General features: G+C 40.4%; 2 protein-coding genes across 3 annotated transcripts in view; both read right to left on the reverse strand.

The window, feature by feature from the left end:
* Window positions 1-535: 535 nt before the first annotated feature.
* Window positions 536-7,466, reverse strand: ISCA1 (iron-sulfur cluster assembly 1). Its single transcript, XM_069777311.1, has 4 exons — window positions 7,292-7,466; window positions 5,655-5,708; window positions 3,817-3,922; window positions 536-983 (listed from the first exon to the last, which is right to left on the reverse strand). The coding sequence occupies exons 1-4, from the start codon at window positions 7,370-7,372 to the stop codon at window positions 835-837; spliced, it is 390 nt and encodes a 129-aa protein (XP_069633412.1). The 5' UTR covers window positions 7,373-7,466; the 3' UTR covers window positions 536-834.
* A 2,600-nt stretch (window positions 7,467-10,066) lies between these two features.
* Window positions 10,067-22,101, reverse strand: part of TUT7 (terminal uridylyl transferase 7) — a 35,117-nt gene continuing 23,082 nt past the window's right edge. For both annotated transcript variants that reach the window (XM_069776400.1, XM_009922305.2), the window contains exons 21-29: window positions 21,991-22,068; window positions 21,181-21,358; window positions 20,412-20,459; window positions 20,206-20,297; window positions 19,608-19,723; window positions 15,576-15,901; window positions 13,692-13,768; window positions 13,447-13,510; window positions 10,067-12,318 (exon numbers count right to left, since the gene is read on the reverse strand). In XM_069776400.1, coding sequence (XP_069632501.1) covers window positions 12,251-12,318; window positions 13,447-13,510; window positions 13,692-13,768; window positions 15,576-15,901; window positions 19,608-19,723; window positions 20,206-20,297; window positions 20,412-20,459; window positions 21,181-21,358; window positions 21,991-22,068 — 1,047 coding nt within the window. In that variant the 3' untranslated portion in view covers window positions 10,067-12,250. The remainder of the gene's footprint in view (window positions 12,319-13,446; window positions 13,511-13,691; window positions 13,769-15,575; window positions 15,902-19,607; window positions 19,724-20,205; window positions 20,298-20,411; window positions 20,460-21,180; window positions 21,359-21,990; window positions 22,069-22,101) is intronic.

Consider the following 22,101-nt stretch of genomic DNA (forward strand, 5'->3'; position numbering starts at 1 on the left):
AACTTTGCAATTTAAGTCAAGAAAGATAAACAACAGAAATGTGAGAAACAAGACCTGTGTGTATCTTGCTTTAGTACTCCAGTGCCACAACCTATTTCATGTTCTTGAAAATGACTTTCTAAGTACAGCAGATACTAGGCCTTCAACAAGGAAAGGAACAGAATTAAAACTAGGTTAGCCCATTTTTAAGTATTTCTGCAAGCAGCGCTATCGTAGCCTACCACTGTATTAATACATGAACTTCCTTTTGGACTTCCCTAGATTTACAGGAAAATAAACCACCAGAAAATCCACACATAAAAAGATCAAAGCATCAGAAAACTATAAAAACAAAGCAAGCATCTACACAATCATAGTGAACTCTGAAGCTGAAGACTCTGTGCCTGTGCATATAAATCTTTATAAACAAACACAGATAAATGGTTGAGGGTTTTGGTTTTGGTTGTTTCCCCCCCAAGTCAAAGCAGAACACATAGGCAGTATGTTCTTTCAAATGGGTTTTGGATGGAGAAGCGAGTAGAGTGGACAAAGAAAATGACAAAGGAAAAGAGCAGTGAGATTTTATTTCCTCAGCATGTGAAGGTACAGAGATGTTACTACAGCACTTAACTGTTCTTACCTTTTGGATCCCAACTCATCACAAATTACAGCATAACTACATCAGTGGTGGAATTTAACACACAATTTAAATTTTCAGAATGATTTAACTTTATTTTTCTTCACGGTACCCACACTTTATGCAGCCTACAAATGTGAAGAAAATGCATTTGCTTCTGAAACCCATCATAGTAAGTGTTTTGGGGCGTTCAAAGTCAAAGAAGTAGTCCTGATATTTCAGATGTTAAAGCTTTCTCCACAGCCACATGTTCCTTTGATGTTTGGATTATTGAAGACAAATTCACTGGACAGCTTGTCTTCTACATAGTCCATTTCAGTTCCTAGAAGTGTCAGCTGTGCCTTCTTCTCAATAAACACTCTAACCCCTTGAAGACAACAAAGAAAAAAAAATTACATACAGCAAAATCATAATTCACTTTGAAATTCTCTTTTGACCAGTGATAAAAAAATGGAACCAAAACATGAAGGCTACCAGTATAACTTGGTTTCCCTGGCCTAACATGGGGCACTTTTACCACTGTTTATACTCTACCTATAAAAGCCTTGCAACAGTCTAGAACTGTTATCTGTGTGTACCCATGCATGTATGTATTTTTTGAGGTGGGATTTAAAAACATGATACCCAGGGAAACACACTGTAGAACCTGGGAATGAATCTCAGCTTCAATACTTAATTCCCACACATTACAGTCAGTAACCCATTTCCTACCATTCTTAAAGTCTGTGCATCGAACAAGATGCCCCAAATCCTTGAAAAACCAAATGTTCCTCTCTCAAAATGATTTTTTTTTGCTCTGCAAAAATATTAGGTCTACGTTAACTGCTAGCAATACCGAATCCTATAATAAGGCAAATGTGTGAACTTCCAAAGATATCACAACCTTTAAGGATTAAGAATTAGTAGTTCATTTTAGAACTAGAAAGAGCTCCCTTTTCTAAGTATACAAAGCATCTACCTCTCTGGAAAGTTACTGAACTTTAGAACTGCAAATCTGATACAAAATTGTGAGTGGACAGCTTTAGCTGCCCAGACTAGGAAATAATAAAAATAAAAATGTAAAATTGTATCAGTAAACAGCAACAAAACCTCATTAAGTTATATGAGAGATTGCTGGAAAGCTGTTTCATCATGGTAGACATTGAGATAAAACACACTACTAATACAACTCAAGTCTGTGGGCAACCGAGTCGAACCTACACATTTTTGGGGTCAGTTTGGACAGTAACTGACAGTGAAGGCTAAACCCAACGAAGGAGTTTATGGACCTGATCCCTGAAGCAGTGACTTACTACCTAAAAGCCAGAAAATTTGTGCTGGGATCCAAAGCCACCAGCTCAGTGAGCACAGAGCTATATAAAAGACAGAGCTTTCACTGGCAATCTGGCTAGAAGCAACCAAAACAAACCAGAAAGCACACAGGCACACGTGAAACGTTGCCTGGCTTTGGAACGTAAGGCCTCTGACCTGACTGAGGGAAACTGCTTTTATATTCCTTAAGATTCAAACCAGGAAACGCCTTCTGAAAAATGCGTTTTCAGCCATGTAAAGCTAAAGCTCAAAGTCAAACAGAAGAGGTAACTCCAGAAGCCTGCTGAATTCTAAATCAAGAGGCACTTGCAGAATTAGGTGGCAGTCCCTATCTTACATACTCTGGTTCAATTTAATCATTTGCTCAAGTTCCAACTAATTCTCTGTTTAAGAGAATAAAATCTATGAGTTGGTCACAGGTATTGTGAAGACAGCTGGAAGATGGGCTCTGCCTAGCAGCATAGCTTCTGTAAGAAAATAATTGTGATATCCCACTTATATTTAAATCTCTTACTTTGCCACCAAATTAAAAGTAATATTCCTGAACATAATATAACAGAGTTCAGTAATGACCCCAAAAAATGCAAACCAGCCTCACAAAAGGAATTTTAGGAACTTTTAGAAAAGGAACAGAAACCAAAACAAACACTATTATGCTTCTGTAAAAGTCCGTATTTGACAAAAGATGACTCTCAGAAATTTTTATAAAAATTGGAAAAAAAAGTATAGAATTGTGCTGGTTTTGACAGGAACAGAGTTGATTTTCTCCAGAATAGCTAGTATGGGGTTATGTTTTGGATTTGTGCTAGAAACAGTGTTGATAACACAGGGATGTTTTAGTTATTGCTGAGCAGTGCTTACACAGAGTCAGGGCCTTTTCTGCTTCTCAGACCACCCCACCAGCGAGTAGGCTGGGGGTGCACAAGAAGCTGGGAGGGGACACAGCCAGGACAGCTGACCCCAACTGACCAAAGGAATTTTCCAGACCATATGACATCATGCTCAGCTTCTAAAGCTGGAGGAAGAAGAAGGAAGGGGGGGACGTTCAGAATGATGGCATTTGTCTTCCCAAGTAACTGTTACGCATGATGGAGCCCTGCTTTCCTGGAGATGGCTGAACACCTGCCTGCCCATGGGAAGTGGTGAATGAATTCCTTGTTTTGCTTTGCTTATGCGCATGGCTTTTGCTTTACCTGTTAAACTGCCTTTATCTCAACCCATGAGTTTTCTCACTTTTACGGTTCTGATTCATTCCCCCATCCCACGGTGGGGGAGGCTGTGTGGGGCTCAGCTGCTGGCTGGGGTTAAACCATGACAGAAACTTTAGACCTATCATGAGATGCTCTATGAAATTATCAAGCAGCAAGCTTAAATACCAGCATATGAAAACAATTTTTAAAATACTCCTAAAATCATAGAATCCGTTGTTACAAAGCAATGTAAAAGTCAAAAGCATAAAGAGGGTAAAAACAAATTACAAATCAATGATGAATAGGACTAGTTAGAGAAGATAATCGGGAAAATCCCTTGCAAATAAAATCTTTGCCAAGCCTTAGTTTACATATGCTGATAAAGTAATCTTTTCTATATGCATCATTCTGTATTACTCTCTAAATATCTGCTATTAGCCACCTCCAAAGACATGAATGATGGACTACACTATGCTGGTAGAGTAGCCTCTGATGCAGAGACTGTAAAGCTGTAGATTTTAACTAACTGGTTACTTCAAAACAGAAGGTAAGGTGACAACAATTCCCGTAACAGAACAGTAGGACCTCTTGCTATAACTTGTTACTTCAAGTAAGTTCTAACCTTGACCTAGGCAAACCTGTAATAAGTTATTCTTCCCCACCACCACAGAAGTTTGCTCTGCTGCATCAGAAACTCACCATCTTGAATTACTTCTTCATCAGAGTCTCCTTTTGATTTCGTATATTCTAATGTATAAGAAAGTCCATTGCATCCTCTTGTACGAACGCCTACTTTAACGCCTACCTAAAAAAAAAACCCAAAAAACCAAACCCAACACCATATTCATGATTTTTTTAAAATCTGAATGGCAAGACAAAAAGTATGCGGAACAACAAAACGCTGACTTTTATTATTCTCCACTGCCTCAAAGCAGAAGTGAATTACCTTAATGGATTAAGAGGTAACATTTTTTTCCTTTTACCAAATTGACTGCCAAGGTAAAAGCAAACATCAGATGTCTGCTGCTGTGGATCAGTCCCTGAAGTATGTTAAAGTTTTAAAGTAATAAACTGTTGGCACTCCTGTAGGTGCCTGGTCTCATAAAGACAGTCAAATTTCAAAGATGGATATTTTTGTGACTTCAAATTAAAGTTTACTCAGATGCTAATTCAGGCACTATGTTAAGATTATTGACAGTAACATAATTATGTGAGGTGAAGACAAAGGCAGTTACCAGATTTTCACAGAACTCTTGCAGTGGCACCACCAGAAAACTTACTTCAAACTAAATTTTTGAAAAACATACTTTGATTTCTTCATTACCTCTATTGCCAGTCTCAATTAAAAAAAGCAATCCCTTCCTTAAATCAAGTATGTTTCTTTGCTCACTGTTTTAATCAACCTTAAAAGCCAACCTAGTCAATATGTTTGTAACATTCACAGTATCCAACAAGTCTGACAAAAAGAGCAGCTGTTGTAAGTAAAGAACTGAGAAAAGGTTTTAAAGAAACAGAAAACTGTGCACAATAATATTTCAAAAGTATCTGTACCACTTTCCACAAAACAATGCTTCATAACTGAAGGGGAAAAATTTAATTGTCTCTCTCCATAATCAATGTTACAATAAAAATGTATCAAAATGTATCACTTGTCATCGAGTGGGATCTCAGAAACAGCGTTTGATCTCTTCAAACTGAATACCTTTCTCTACAGGAACTGCTACAAATAGTGGGCTAGAAAACACACACACCATTTATAGCAAGGGGATAACTGATCAGCTAGTCTGTAGGCTTAGGGCTTCCTTAGGATGGTTTAAAACATTAGAACAAAGAGTCTAGTTAGTTGCAGATGTGCAGGAAGCAAAAGAAACAATGGGCTTTGTATGAAAGTTAAAAGAGAAATAGTCTTCCTGAAATAATACACACTGTAAAGAAGAAAATCCAGTGCTTGTTTTTATAATGATTAGAAAGCAAGACTCTGTGTGTTTTTCCCCAAGAAGAAAAGATGACAAGCTCAATCAGTTATTTGGAGAAATGCTGATTACTTAAAATTAAACATTGTCTAGCAAATTTCCTAAGAATTAGATGTTTTCCAATGGGTATGAATCTAACTTTATTATTATATAGTTCACAATGAGAATTCCTACAAGAACTTAATTAATAACGTCTTAATATCAAGAGTTGAAGATCTCTTTCCTTACCAGAAGTCACCACTATGCCATACTAAAAAGGTTCATTAAAATATAGCTCAAAAGTATTTTGAAAGTTTAAAATTTTTTCAACTTTATCCATCTCAAAAGTAACTGTACAGTGAGATGTCATTACAGTCAGTTACTTTCTGCATTTTATTTTATAAAGAAACAAAGCTTGTTATATAAACAAGCTGATGTATTTCCCCTCCAAAAAAAAGATGCCAACATCTCCAGTAAACACCTCAGTGTTTATTTAAAGCTTCTAAGGTAGCCAGAAATGCTTTGCAATCATGAGCTGTGCTAATACCTTAGCACAATCTACAGGTTGGCCCTGTTTATACTTACATGCTCAGGTTTATCCTTAAGAAGCTGTTTTATCTTCTGAACAGCTGATGGCGTCTGAAAAACAAAGACATATGCATCAATTTGAAATGTTTTTTGTTTGTTTATTTGCAGTGAGTGCTTGCACATATATGAAGTGTGCAATGTACTTAGTTGTACCGTAAAAAAAAATTCTATTCCAACTCTGTGCACTCAAATTTTCTTAGTTTACGTTTGTGTCCTATCTGCAAAGTCCACCCTTAGCATCAGACGCCTGTCAGCATTGACTAGCCTGTGTTCTGCTTGAAACTGATGTCTGATCTGAAGATATGCACTCTGCTGTTAAAAGAAGGATTGCTGAATCTAATCCATGCAGAACACAGTACCTCTTCAATCCCCTCCTCACCCACACTGCCAGCAAACAGATAGCTCAAGAACTGCAGTCCTTAATATTACAGTTTTTGGAGTTGCCTGCCCCGCCCCTCCCCCGCCCCTATCACTATTAAGTAGTTCTGCTCTTGTGAAACTTTCGTCACATACACCTTACAGACAAGTCAACTAGGCACATAAGTGTTTATGGCCTACTTCTCTTCCCACTGACCTAGAGGGGAACTAGTGGCGATACAGCACATAAATTCACTGTTCATGCAGAACTAGTTGCTGCAGAAATGTGAGAACACAACATAAACATAAAAACTTCCATGACATGCTTACAAGTTTCTAAGACACTGAGCAAAGGAAAAGCGTTAGTAGTGTGAAGTTCTTACTGTGAGCAGACTTAAACACACAAAGCAAACTACAGGCGGACTTACAGTAGAAAACCTTTTCTAATCACCGCTATTAATCTCCATTTGTTACAGAATCAGTACTGAACAGGAATTACCTGCTCTGACAAACGATTTAACCACACGCACTTAGTCTGCCCCTGCTCCTGCAGGGTACTGACCGTACCTTCCTCTGCGGTAATCCCTCTCAACAGTACGGCCCCCCCAACACTGCCGCTAGCAGCAAACGCCCTTCCCCAATCAAGAGGAGGATACAAAGCCTCCTTGGAAACAGCCTGCTCCTCAGCTTCGGTAGGTAATGCCTTTCCATTTTTTGCTGGTTTTTTTTTTTTGCTTGTTTTTAATAAATACGCCTCTCCGGGTGACTGTGCAAAAAGGCCTCCGCCCCGCCACTCCCCGCACGAAAGGGCCGCACTGGTGCTCCCCCTTCTCCCGCTGCCTGCCCCCCCGCGCTCCCGCTTTCTGCGAAGGGTGCCTGCGGAGGCAGCAGAGGGGCGCGGGGGCGGGACGGGCAGCGGGACGGGCAAGGCGCAGCAGCTGCCCCCCGGTAAACTCAGGAGGGGGAAGAGACCCCCTCAGCCTCCCCGCAGCCCCCTCCCAGGCCGGCCCCCTCCCAGGCCGCGACGCCTGGCCCGCCCACGCAGACAGGCAGAACGGCGCGGCCCCTCCCCCTCCCCGTCCCCGACCCCGTCCCCGACCCGCTGCCACCGGCCGCCCGGGGGCGGCTGCGCACCACCTGCCCTGCCGCGGGGCGGGCGGCAGAGGCCGGGGGAGGCCCGGCGGCCGGGCCCGGCCCGTGGCGCAGTGCTCGCACCCCTGAGCCGGCGGGGCCGGCAGGGGCCGGGCGCTGCCCGCCCGCGGCGGCGCGGCACTGACCAGGGTGAGGGCGGCGCGCGTAGCCTGGATCTTCCGCTTGCTGACGGCGCGCACCGTGGCCCTCACCACCGACGAGGCCATCGCCCCCTCCGACCCGCCTTCTGCCCTCTGCCATGGGCGCCGCCGACGTCACGCCGTGACGCCACGGCGCCCTTCCAGCGCTCGCCCCTATTGGGCAGCGGGCCGTGATCGGCAGGCGGCGGCGCCTCCGCCCCCTTCGCCCGCCCCGAGCCGGGGGACGTGCGCTGCCGCCGCCGGGCGGTGGCGGGGGGCGAGAGGGGCCCGTCCCCGGCCTGAGCCGCGCCCCCGGCCGCGGGCGGGGCGTCCCGCTCAGGAGGGCTGCTCGCAGAGATAAGCGGCGGGGTTAGCCGGGGCAGCCGCAGCAGGAGGCCCCTCCCTTCGGGTGCCGCCGGCTCGCCCGGGGCGGCGGCGGAAGAGCCGCCTAGGGGCACGCGGCGGCCCCGCCTCGGAGAAGTACGGGCAGCGCACGCGCGTATTCGCCGGCGGCCGCGCAGAGGAGCGCCCCGGAGCACCCTCGCGTAAGGCCGTTCCGTAGGAAGCGGCGGCGGCGGCGGCCCAGCCCGGACGAGGCCCTCGGCCGCGCGAGCTAGAGCGCGGAGGCGGCGCCCGCCGCCATCCCTCACGGGCGGCGCGCCGCCTCAGCCCTTCTTCCCTCCGGGCTGGCGGCCGGCGGTGGGAGCCCAGCCGCTGTGCCCGCCGCCGGCCTGGCGCACCGTCCCCGTCCCCCCTGGCGGCGGCGGCGGCGGCGGCGGCGGAGCCTGGAAGCTGCCGGGAGACGCGCGCTGCCCTTCCCAGAGCGCTCGTGGCAGGCCGGGGCGGCCGGCGACTTCCGGGCGCTTGCGAGAGAAAGCCCCGCAGCCTCGGCCCAGGGAGACGGATCCCAGTGCTTTTGACTGAGCCATGGCTACGCCAGAAGGGAAGCGAGCACCCACTTTTAATTCCCTGCGGCAGCATCCTTAAGGATGCTAGGTAATACTAGGTAAAACCCGCCTTTACAAAGGCCAAGCTCCAGCAGGGCGCCCGCTTCTCCTCACCACATCTACTTTGGAGACCCGATCCCAGGCATAGCCCTTCCGAAGAGCTTGACGGTAAACGCGCAGGCATTTTTCTTTTTTTTACATACGTAATTATGCCACCGCTCTTTAACGAGGCACAGTACTTCTACCTCAAAGGTAGCAAGTGTGTGAAAAAAGCTGTATTTTCTTTAGCTACGCAAAACGCGTCTTTGACACGCAATTTGGGCAAAACACACTCACTTAGGGGTGGGAGGGCTTAAATGCCCCATCGGCCTGCCGCTGAAGTCAGTAACATGCCTGCTTGGAGGGGGGAAGCTTGCGTATGAACGGAACCAATACCTTCTTCATCATTCACAGTCTCCCATGCAGGCACAAAGAGCTTTACCTCCCTGTACTTCCCCAGGATGCTTCCGATCGTCACTCTTCAGTCACCTGTCCGCTGACTGAATCTCAGCATGAAAGACTGAGCATGGCCTAGAACAGCAGCCTTTTTCAAAGGTGTTTATCTTCAGCACATTACCAAAGGAAGATAAAAGCCAAAGCCGGTATTAAAATCCAAATAATTCAAGTGAATAATAAGAAATATTGACAACTTCATCAGTATAGGGAAAAAACCCTACATTTTTCTTTGCTAGCAAGCTCCCATTCTAAGCAGTTATTTCCGGCCCACAAAAAGTTACTAGCAGAGATCATTTTTGATGTGACTTCTGCAGTTCTTACAAAAATGCAATGAGGTTTATAAAAGAAATCATTGTGTATTAAATACATTTAAATTGAATTTGTAATGGATGAGAAACCAGTTTTAAATGTAGCTATGAAACAAATCTCACCAGAACAATTAAATCGGGGGAGAGGGATGTATGGTAATCCAGTAGTTACAGAGCTGAGATTATATTGCCTGTTTAATGACAGACAGTTAACTGTGCTGCATGCCTGAAAGAAAATTTCATCCTCCTCCTTTTTTCAGCACTGATAACTAAGTACTCATAGCACAAGATATTTTCCAACTTTGGAAACACGGACATCAAAAGCATGTGAAGTTCCTGTGAAATACGAGAATAGCACTTTACTAAAAAAAAAAAAAAAAAAAAAAGCAGCACAAATAAACAGTGCTACCAACTCAGTGTCCCTCCATATCATCAGAGGGACTAAGTATACAGGTGGTTCAGAAGAGGTGTTTTAAACTATTACTTTATTAGTATTTATTATTACATTTTATTAGTATGAATTTAGTAGTAAACTTTTTTAGTTTATTACTACTACTTCCGATACTGTTCTTTTTGTAGAAACTTTTTATTAATGCAGTGCACACTGTCATCGTTTTTCTTTGTATGTGGAAAGTCACTCCCTTGAGAATATACTCCCGTAAGGCAAGCAGGATCTTGGATATCAAGAATTATTATGAAGAACTTACTTTTCTCCAATTTTGATTTTCAATCCATTTCATAAATTTTACAACAACTTAAATGAAGCACACATATGCCTCCTCAACTGTGTTTATTCTGTCACAGATCATTCTGTAAGTTATGATTGTGCTCTTTAACTACTCTTTAAGCAAACAAAGGATTTGTTAGTTACTGGTTTAATGCTTGCAATATATAACCCAAGTTTGAGGGGGTTTATTTTAGGGCCATGTTGTGGTTTAACCCAGCAGGCAGCTAAACACCACACAGCCACTCGCTCACTCCCCCTGCAGTGGGACGGGGGAGAGAATTGGAAAAAAGGTAAAACTCATGGGTTGAGATAAAGACAGTTTAATAGGACAGAAAAGGAAGGGAAAATAATAATAATGATAAAAGCATATACAAAACAAGTGATGCACAATGCAATTGCAGCATGCCAATACGTGGCCAGTCCCCAAGCAGCAGGCCGCAACCCCCCCCTCCCTCCTACCCCCGCCCCAGCTCTCCCCCTGCCAACTGCCCCCAGTTTTATTGTTCAGAATCCCTTTGGCCAGTTTGGGTCAGCTTCCCTGGCTGTGTCTCTTCCCAACTTCTTGTATCCCTACAGCCTCCTCACTGGCTGGGTAGCGTGACAAGCTGATAAGTCCTTGACTTAGTGTAAGCACTGCTCAGCAACAACTAAAACATCAGTGCGTTACCAACATTATTCTCACCCTAAATCCAAACCACAGCACTACACCAGCTACTAGGAAGAAAATTAACTCTATCCCAGTTGAAACCAGGTCAGGCTATGAGATTACTAACTATATTAGAATGTGTGGTTGCATAAGGAAGCAGCAGCTTCAAAGTGTTAAGACTGGCTGATCTGCAGAATGAGTTTTCATTCAGATGCGAGTTTAGAAATTTCACAGTTGAAAACTTCACTGCTAAAGTACCAAGTATCACAAACAGAAGAGGGCAAGTATGCATACATCTGAATTATTTTTGTTCGTTTTAAACAGCTTCTATCTTTGAGATTATGCCATAGTCTCTTAGAGGCTTACACACTTCATTCCCATCAGCAAAACTGAAAGTAACTCTATCTAAATAGGGGGCTAAATAAGGCATACAGAAAGCATATCAGCCTTTTTTGGAGGGGGGGAAGGGGAAGAACGGGGGGGGGGAATATAAATGAAAAACTGCAAGAATGAACTTATTTTTGAAGGAAAACCTGACAATTCCATATGATGAAATATGCTATAGAAGACAAAAAGACAAAATTGGAATTATTTTTTGTTTGTTGCTAGCTAATATTTTGCTTGAAAATAAGCTGAGGAAAGAAAAGAAATTGTGAAAGTTGCACATCTAAGAGTTTACAGATAGGTGGCTACAGATGGATGAAAACCAAAACAGGAACTAGGACCCCAGTTCCCTAAGACCACTTTGGTAAATCTAGCTTTCAACTTTAATAAAAATAGATTGGTAAGGAAAAAAATTAAACATGACATTTCTAAAACCAGATAATTCTAATAAGTTATCATTAATTCTACATTTAAGTCAGGAATACTGAAAACTACAATCTAAGAAGAAATACAGAAACTTAAGTCTGATTTTTTTTTTTTTTTAAATTTATTTCAAAGTCATAAATAACAGTGGTTTCAATTTTACCATGTAACTAATTCTTTCCTGAACAAGATAAGACGGTACATTACCAGCTCTGGAAGGACTTCAAGTAAAGCTCAAGTTCATACTACTAATTAAATTCTTGGCTGGTACAAGGATCCCCTTCACATTTTATGAAAATGAACATGTGTTTTCCCCGGTTGCCAAATATAATACCTCTGTTCTTTAAAGCATTTTTGTCTGTATCCCCAAGGCCTTGAAAAAGATTCTTAGCAGCATCAAACAGGACTGACCTGTTTCTTAGTCTTTCTTTCTTCTTGTACACAAGCACAGCAGCAAATGAACTCCCATAAAATCACAGAACAGAAACAAACCCAAGAAATCTCAATGGCACTGCTTGACCAGAGATTGTTTTATGTATGTTTACTGGTGTCTATGTTTTCAGTTCTCTACAGGAAAAAAAAAAAGTAGCAGTCTACAAACATTTCAAACACTTTTACACAAGGATTCAGTAAACAATCAACATTAATAAATATTATTTGCTCCTTCAAAAAATCAGTTTTTGAAGAAAATAGAACGTATTTGGCTTGCACACAATTTTAGTGCATTTTAAAATAGGTGGAGCAAAAAACCTTGGAAACGGTCCATTTTTAGTACCTGCCCTTTTGTATATGATTTACCTAGTAAACAAAAAAATTATGGCTTTCTATTAAAATGCTCAATCTATTTAAAAGCAAGGGTCTGTATTAAAATCCACAGTTGCTTGTACTAGCAATCTAATACAACACCCATATTTCATTAAACTTAATTTGAAGGTTGTCTGTGCTGCTGTCCTGTGAATCCAGATGCTTTAGCCAAAGAAAATTTTTTAAATGAATGAAGGGCCTGTATTGCAATTCAACAGTGCTTAATATCCCTCATGATTCTTGCTGGGTCCTCTTCTGTGAGGCTTTTCCCTGAGTCATGTATTTATTGGAAAGGCTGCCTAAGATTGGGAGGAAGAAAGCATCACACTTTAAAAGGTTTAAAAAAAACCCAAAGACAAGACATAAACCAACTGAAACACACAGGAGAAGATTACTGTTAAGTCAAACTATAATGAAAGGACACAGAGATCAACTTTAGATCATTACCTGCTGGAGGACAGTAGGAAATATTAAAATACAAAATTGAAAACTAGCATTTTTTTTCAACTAAACACCTAATGACAAATCATTTTGTGTTTAAAATCCCCAAACTTAGATTTGAAAAAGCCTTGCAGTGAAAACATAAAATACTGTGCCTTCCCAACAAAACTGAGAATTTAATTTGAGATACTTAGTTGCAGTTTAGTTTTCCAAAGTTTGTAAAGACTATTTAGGCCCCCCTTCAGGTGCCTCAGAAGACATTTACATGTTGTATTGAAAAAAACCCAAGCTGCTAAAACTTCTGCAGAGTTGCACCAGAAACTCGAAGTAATTAAAAAAGAGCTGTTGCTTTTAAAATCTTCATTGTACATGTTAATAAGTATGCAAAATTACTGTAAGGAAGCTGCATTTGTAACCATATATCTAGGAAAACATCTGCTGATCCAGAGAGAGTACATAAAGACCTTTGTATTATCATCTGACTGCTACCTGTAAGTGTAATTTTAACTTCCTTGCATTTTGGCAGCTCAGACCAAGGATGTGCTTTGATAGTCTCTCCTAAGTTAGTTGATAATGTGGAATTATAGACAATTACTCTGAGAAAGCCTCACAAGAAAGCGCTCCACGTGTCATTCCTGAAGAAACACAGAACCCCACCCATGTATGCCGACACAGGAGAGAAGAGAGAGATTGATACAACCTCACCATACCCTTCTGCAAAATAGATCTACCAGAGTTAAAGAAAAAATGCACAAAACTGACATGCCCAAGTTTTGCTTCCAGAACTGGAAAAATTGCACACTTTTGCAGTAAAAAAAAAAAAAAAAAAAAAGTGGCTTCACTTCAGAATTATCTAGCAACCTGTCCAGACTGCTGCTGTGGTCAGCAAATTAGGCAGAGTTCCCACAAGGACTGATGGAGAAAGCAAGTTAAAAAAACATGCTTTTAGACAGAATTTCTGAATTGAAATGAAGATATATACCAACCTGACTGGGGACTCAAAAATACTTTTCCTTTTTGTTTCTTTTTTTCTTCCTGTATAAGCAGTCCCTATAAACAACATATATGTGTTGATGAACCAACAAAATTGGATTATGTCATTCCACAAAAAAAAAAAAAAAAAAAAAGGCCCCCCCCGAAAGCTTAAGTAAAGCTATTTTTAGTTACTTTATATGGACTTTAGAACATTTAAAGAGAAAAAGATCAAAGAAAAGGGACACTTGGTATTTACCTGATTTAATCTACCAACATGTTTGGCAGCGCTGGGTACAGAAGGGGATCCACACAACACTTCTGGTCTTGAAACACCTGGAAAGATCATAATATAACAAAGATTTGCTAATTTGAAACTAGTTTCCATTTCAGGTATCATAAGATATAAAAATACGAAAATATTTGCAATCTATCTTCATAGTACATAGAAGATAGGACATTGTTATTTTCCTCGATTTTGTAACGTGGAAAACTGGCACAATGAGGTGAAATACATCTATAGTTAAGCATCTAAGTTAGGAACCTACAATAAATTAAGCTCTGTATTCTCCTCCAGAATCAGAGGGAGACATGGAACTTCAAAGAATGAATGGTGATACGGTGGTAAATGAATTGTCCATAGTCTTACAAAATGTAGCACAGCAAAGAACAAAGTCTGATCTCATAGCTCCAGTTGTTCATAGTCCTCTATTCAACTAGAGAGAACACTTCAGGGACTAAGCAAGCAAAAAAAGCCCAAACTACAGATCACAGATTAAAACACCTACTCTAGAATTTATGATTTTAGATATATGTACTGTACAGTCTCAGTGTAGTTCTCATATGATAAATGTTATAAAATACAACGTCACTGATGACAAAACAGGCATACTCCCCTTTACCTTAGCAAACTCAGTATCATGGCAAATGGAATGGTAGAAAGAAATGCTCAATGAGACAAGGTCAAAAATAATGAACTCAAAAGTCAAATTTAGACTTGACATACACCTTCAAAAGGTCAGAAGCCGAACATAATGTGGCTTCAATTTTTAAACATCTTTTCTTTCCACCCAACACTTCTAGTGGTCTACTGAACTAAGAACACTTCCCAATACCTTTCAAATTCTGAATATATTTGCACCATTTTCCTCCCACTTCCAGCACCTGCTTAGCATAGTCTTATGCCCCCTTCCACCAATTACATCTGATTAAGATGAATGACAGAACATTTTTTGCTAGTAGAGAAGAGCTGGTTTGAAGTTATTTTTATACAAAGGATTCCTATTTGTCACTTTAAGAGGTCAAGTCATGAGTAATCTGTACAGCAAATTTTTCTAGCATGAATTTAAATGCTCCTAGGTTTACCTACAGGGAAACAATAATACAGAATTCCTTTGGAAGCTAACTAAAAGTACCATTCACTTTCTTAAGGAATCTCAGTTTTTATCTTAGAGTGATTTTCCTTTACAACACAGATTATGAGAGAGCTGTCTTCTCTGAAGGATGACTTAAATACTGCTAAGCAAGTATTTAATTATTTCGTTCAGGTCTGTCAGTCAGGATCTGGATTTGGGGGCATTTTTGTAATTTTATTTTATTTTATTTTTTAAAAGTCAAAATTGCAAGCTGACTCCATGAAAAATAAGACAGACTGCAGTACCCCTCCATCTGCTGAGTTGGCAGGAACATTCTTTATTGTACTTAATTCACAATATTCTATCTGAGCAATCTGCACACTTTCATAATGACTTCAGGGTCTTCTGGAATAATTCTGGTTTAGATGATGTGAAGAGCTATAACGCTAGCTTTTGTTGCAATTATAATGTAGTGAAAAAAGAAGCTGTAATCTGAGATGTTAGCAAACTCTTATATAGTGAGGACAACGGAAGCAATTTCAACATTCAACTCATACCCTTTCTACTACCTGCTCAGAGAAACCATGTCAAATCTCTTGGGATACAGCAAAGTTCTGAAAGGTAGGTGAGGATGAAGGGAAAACTGACTAAATGTGACTACATTTAAAAAAAAAAAAAAAAAGCATGATGCCATTCAATGCAAAAACCTTACCCATTAGTCAACCTTGTTAAAAACACCAAAAAATATAAGCCCTGTTTAAAACTACTCAGCTTGATCAGTTTCATACCTGTAGCTCCTTTATACTGTGGGCATTCCTTTTTAATATGACCTTCTCTTCCACAGATAAAACAACGTTTCTCTCTTATGTCCCTGTCTTCCGGGCGCTTCCACTTCTCTGCTGATTGCCTGGGAGTCTTTTCTCTTCCAGTTTCCACAACTACCCTTGCTAGTTTCCTCTTCTGAGGTGTACATAGATACACCTTTCCCTCCTTGATTGAGCTCTCCTTTTCTGTTGTTTTAGTCTGAGTTTCTTTCTCCTCTTTGCTTCTTTTCTCCTTGCTTTCTGTGTACCTCTGGTTTTTGATATCTTCGTAATCACGATGCCTTCTTAGTCTGCAGGAGCAAAAAAATGCTGCAGAGTTCATAGGCCTTACATACATAAAGTAAAAAAACCCAAACCAAAACCAAGTGCTGTCTACAGACAACAGATATATTTCATGTATTTCTTCAGTGGGTTAAATAAAGTGAATTGATGTACCTGTCCCTTTAACTTTCCTACCAAACAGTAGGATGCAACATGTTTAATAATTTAACTTCACAATTAGATTACAATACAGCCCTAAATTCTAATAATTATATCTCAAAAAATATAAACACAACAGAAAATCTGCGTGCTAGAGTTGCAAAGACAGTGGAAGAAAAGAAACACCGAGCAAAATGCTAACAAAGTATAAAAAATAGGGCTATTAGTTCTGGTTTTTCTTCTACTTGTACAATTCAATCAGAACTCACTCCCTTCTGGAACTGTGTATATTCACAGTATCTCTAAAATTATCTTCTACTGCGAGAAGCTTCTAACATTCTACGTGACTTAAAGATCTAGCAGTGCGGAAACAGCTACCACTGCTGGACTGGTTTTATCTAAGTTCTCTATACATGACCTAGAGCAGGAAACATCAGTGAAACCTTCAACTCTGAAGATGGTAACTAGGCTCCTTCGGTCAGTCAGATGCAGTGCTAATGGCAAGCAACTTGAAAATACCTTGCAAAACAATGAACGGGCAAAAGAATGGCAGATGAGCTTCAAGATAAGCTTCCTTTTTTTTTTCAAAAAAGGAAAAAAGGAAGACTGGGGGAACTACAGGCCGGTCAGTCTCACCTCTGCCTGGCAAGATCATGGAGCAGATCCTCCCGGAAACTGTGCTAAGGCACATGGAAAACAGAGGTGATTGATGAAAGCCAAGATGGCTTCACTAAGCACAAAACATGCCTGACAAATTTGGTCGCCTTCAGCAATGGGATTACAGCTTTCGTGGATAAGAGAAGAGCGACTGACATCATTGACCTGGACTTGTGCAAAGCATTTGATACTGTCCTGCACAACATCCTTGTCTCTAAAATAGAGAGACGTGGATTTGACAGGCGGACCACTCAGTCGATAAGGAATTGGCTGGACGGTCACACTCAGAGACTTGCAGTCAACAGCTTGATATCCATGTAGAGACCAGTGATGAGTGGTGTCCCTCAGGGGTCCATACTGGGACCAGTATTATTTAACATCTTTGTTGGGGACATGGACAGTGGGATTGAGTGCACCTTCAGCAAGTCTGCAGATGACACCAAGCTGAGCAGTGTGGCTGATACTCTAAAAGGAAGGGATGCCATCCAGAGGGACCTTGACAGGCTAGGGAGGTGGGCCTCTGTGAACTTTATGAACCCCATGAAGTTCAACAAGGCCAAGTGCAAGGTCCTGCAACCAGGTTGGGACAAATCTCAATCATGGATAGAGGCTGGCCAATGAGTGGATTGAGAGCAGCCCTGTGGACAAGGGCTTGGGGGTACTGGTGGATGAAAAACTGAGTATGAGCCAGCAATGTGCGCTCCCAGCCCAGAAAGCCAACCACATCCTGGCCTGCATCAAAAGAAGGGAGCTGATTCTGCCCACTTACTCCACTCTCATGAGACCCCACCTGGAGTACTATGTTCAGTTCTGGAGCCCTCAGGACAAGAAGGACATGGACCTGCTGGAGTGGGTCCAGATGAGAGCCACAAAAATGGTCAGAGGGCTGGAACACCTCTCCTATGAGGAAAGGCTGAGAGAGTTGGGGTTGTTTAGCTTGGAGGAGAGAAGGCTCCAGGGAGACCTTATAGAAGCCCTCCAGTACTTAAACGGGGCTTACACGAAAGATGGGAGGGACTCTTTATTGGGGAGTGTAATAATAGGATGGATAAAACACTAAGAACAGGACAGAAGACATAATTTTTTTGCTACATAAAACCATGTACCTACATCTGAGTACTGAATGTTGGTCTGGTCTCAATATTTTAAGAAGGAAGTAGTAGAGTTAGAGAAGGTACAGAGAAAGACAGCTAAAATGATTAAGAGTGCAAGTGCTTAACTTAAGGAAGAGATATGAAAAAGGCCAAGACTCTCCAAGCTGGAGAGAAGCTAGAGGGTGAACACAGTCATGGCTTAAAAACTCATCAAGGCGGTATCGTTAACTAAATCCCACATGGCTACATCTATGGAATGCTTATGAAACTAATGAGATTGGCTTTAAAGAGATGAAAGAAAGTACTACTTTACACATCAGTTAGCATACTTATGGAACTGGCTGCCACAGAAGACTGTTAAGGAAAACAGAAGAATCAGGTTAAGAAAAAAAACAACCAAACAAAAAGCACAAAATCATAAAGAACTCCAGTCCACAAATAAGTACTGCCAAAGCAGGGCAGGTGTGTGCTCTAACATCTCTTACACAGTAACTGCAGATGCTGGGGGAATGCATGAGAAGAGATTACAGAAAACAGCCAACTAGTGTGCCCTCCATAGACAGTATCTCCTATTGCAATGGCTGGAGAAAGGACTCAAATGTATCAGTGGTCTTACCCCATAAGGCATTTATGTTCTTAGATGCCAAATCCTACTGACTTTCACTCTAATGTTGTATAGAACATAGCTGTGTATGTGTAGTGAACTGGGGTTTCACTCCAGAATGCAAAATTAAAAATCCATTGCAACTGAGACAGCAGTTTAGACTGAGTATATTTTCACAACACCTTCAGCATTCTTTATTTTAAACTGCCATCAGCTACTGTACTTGCATTTGCTGAAGTTGAATAAATTCCCAGATTAACAGTCTGAACAATATACGTTCACAATTCTCTATTGTGTAGCAGAAAGGCTACTTCATCCAATCTGATGTAAGCAGCTTTTTAGCTACTGACATAAAAGTGCAGGTCATTTTTATTTACAGCTTTTAACATAGACAGACTCCATTCACCTTACAAGTGAGCACAAAGGCTTTCAAGATTTTGTCCCCTTGAAGTTTATTTGCTGATTTTCACTATTTTATAGACATGAAGTCTTTAAAGAGCTTTGTCTTAACTAGGAAAAAAAAAAAATCAATGGATCAGCTTTAAGTTTAGATGGTTCATTATATAAAGAGCAGGAAGATCAGTTTAGCATTCATTTGTTACAAGACGACAGTTGCTGAATTTTGGGCATCTGGTTACTCAGGATCAGGAAACCTTGTCTCGCATGTAAAATGGGACCTTGTTCTCATGTGTATGTTCTTAAGAAAAAGAATGCCGTGACATTCTTGTCTTGCTTTTTGACATGAATTGCATGATTCTGTGAACATGACAAAAATGTGTCTTGCTGGGAAGCAAGCAGGATTCTAGAAGTAGAAGCTATTAAATGAGAATATGTAAAATGCTTTCATGAGGGCTTCTCACAGCACACAGCTATTCAGCTCTGCATTTAGACTCTCTTTGACTGCTGCTCTTCTATATAATGAAGTGCAGAGTCAGCATTACTACCTTAAAGTTAAGTAGTTCTGCAGCCTTCTGTGAAAAGATTCTGTTAAAAAACTCTACAGATTATGCTGGCAAAAGTTAAGTAGTGACTCACACAGACCAAAAATTTAAAAACCAACACTATCCACCACTGCCAAAACTGGTATTGATATATTTTCATTTCAACAGTAAATGAAATAATCTGCAGCATGTACAAGTTTTGCTTTAGCACTACTATCCTAATCTTTCTTCTAAACAAACCTAAAGAAAACTTCCACACAGATGCGAAAACTATACTCACTTTCTTCTCATGGGACAATCTTTCATGAAATGGCCAATTTTACCACAAGTTCTGCAGCATCTATCATTTGGTGCCAATTCCCCTTCTGTTAGTACCTCTGGATCAAAAAAGTACTCCTGAAGAAGAAATCGTGCATTTAAAATGAAAATCCATATACTTGGGAAACAAGACAGATAAGCAAGTGTTAAACGGCAGTAAGAGTTACAGAGAAGAATAAACCTGGTGTGTGTAGCTGAACTCCTGAAAGACCTGATGAGATTAACTGGCCACTGGCCTGTTCTTAGACAGCCTGCTGACCACCAGGTCTGCAAGCTCTTTTTTAAAACTGCAAGTTTTAAGAAACGGTAAGCTGGGTTTGATATGGATTAAAATATGTAAGTGTGTACAATGAAGCTCTGACTTGATTAGTATTCTGCATGCCAACACATTTTAAATGCAAACAACACAAAACCAGTACTCAGTAATAACACCCATAAAGATTTTTCGAGTACCATTGAAATTTAAGAGAGAAGAGCTTCAAGAGAGTGTAACCATACTCCTGCAAGTGGTAAGCTACGCACCCAAGAACATGCACATACTGCTTTTAGAAGCAACTTACCATTTTTGATGGATATTCTTTAGGAAATATTTTTATAGGGGTACCAAATACCCTTCTGCCATTGATAAAAGCCTTCATTATAAAATTTGTCACTGGGAAAGAAAGAAAGAAAGAGAAATCATCAACCAAACATCGAACAAGCCAGTAAAATAAGATCCAAGACAAGATCTTCACTTTGTACCCAAATTTGTTAACAGGAGACTTACTTTTTCTTGACAATCCAGCTCCAAGATTATGGTTCAAATCAAAGGGGTCTGTACAAAAAGTATTACAGGCATTACTCAACTCCAGGGCAAGATCAGCAATGTATACATACAAATGAACAATCCAAGGCAGCTATTCCTGATACAGAATTAATATACTGAAATTGAACTGTTTGCAAATTTATTGAAAAGAAATTAACTCCTTGGACAAAGGACCACACCTCTTCAGCTCTGAACTGACTGAAGTATTGTAAAAGAATAATTGAATGTGCGGCCAAGAAAGTAGAAATTCTTTCCATGAAAGTCATAAGGGCCAGAAAGTGGTTTAGGGAACATTTCCAAAATGTGTCGCTGCATTTTCTTCACAGAGACCATGGTATTACTTAACAGTATAATCATACACAGGGTTAAATCAGTCATGTAAATATGGACTCAGCTAAACTTAGTGTTTGTGAGAAAACCTCAGTTGCATTACAGCTAATTTCTTTTCCAAAGGATTTGGTTAAATCTTTTTTTCTGTCAGTTATTGTAATCATGAAAAGTATGAAGTCTGCTTTGCAGCTTCTTTTCAGTAGAGATTAAAAAAACCCCAAACCTAAAAATAATTTTTAGCACTACTGGAACTCAATGGGAATTTTGCAATGATTTCAAAATATGAGCAAATAACAACTTATAATCTAGTAATAGAAAAATAAGCCTTGTGGAAAGACCAAATTTTTCATGTGGGCATTAAGGAAATTCCACATATTCATGTACTTCACGTGATTTTTACCTTCAATTACAATGTATTTGGAGGTCCACTGCTTCTTGAAAGTTGTAAGCAGATTCTTTCTCCTAATGCAGATGACATGCTCTTTAAAATCAAATTCTTCTGTGTAAAAACGGAGAAGTCCCAGCCACAGTTGCCCAATAGATTCAGTGTTTTTGCCACAGTCTGGCCAAACAACTGACTGAAAATGACAGAAATATTTTTACTTCCAGTAATTACATTAAGCAGAATAATTTTCTTAACCAATATAAGTCTTATTTTATAAAGAAACACAATTGAGTTACACCAGAATACTTCCCTCCCTTTCATAATTAGTATTAATAACCCAATATTGATTTTTAAATGGTGTATTTTTTAAAATATTAACAACAGAAGTGGAGAATTAATAAAACTTCTAACATTAGGTTTTGTCTGTTATAAAAAAGAATTTATTAATTCACTTTATGTGCCTATTTAACAAAAAATAACTCAACAGGATTAAACAGTTATGACTAGACACGCAGCGGGTATTTGTAGGAGTTATCTCCACTCAGTAATGTGACACACAGAGCAATTAATCATCATTAACACCTTAAAATAATATTTTAATCTATTTTTTCAGATTTTGCAATTATGTTTTTTCCACGGATGAATTACAACCAACCATATTCTAAAAGCTTTACAGCATGGGATTGGGATTTTCAAAGCAATAGCTACTCTACTGCCATTTCTATATTCGACCACCATATTTGAGGACAATGTTTCTTAAAAGGAATTCTTTTTCATTTGTAAAGCTACAGGTAGCACCATTTCAAATTAACCTGATTTACTCACCAACTCCTCTATCTTATCAAAGAAATAAACGTTCCAGCCATCAACTAAAATTTCAGGCTTTTTTGGTTCTTTGTAGATCTGAAAACATAATATCAAAATAATTAGAAAAGC

Source organism: Haliaeetus albicilla, chromosome Z (genome assembly GCF_947461875.1).
Source record: "Haliaeetus albicilla chromosome Z, bHalAlb1.1, whole genome shotgun sequence".
NCBI lineage: Eukaryota > Metazoa > Chordata > Aves > Accipitriformes > Accipitridae > Haliaeetus > Haliaeetus albicilla.

Bases quoted from the DNA above. Each gene is read 5' to 3' on its own strand.
- ISCA1 (XM_069777311.1), bottom strand. From the start codon at position 7,372: ATGGCCTCGTCGGTGGTGAGGGCCACGGTGCGCGCCGTCAGCAAGCGG. The intron at 5,709-7,291 runs GTCAGTGCCGCG...TTTGTTTTTCAG, and splicing joins CGCGCGCCGCCCTCACCCTG to ACGCCATCAGCTGTTCAGAA. The intron at 984-3,816 runs GTGAGTTTCTGA...GTTGTCTTCAAG, and splicing joins TGAAGAAGTAATTCAAGATG to GGGTTAGAGTGTTTATTGAG.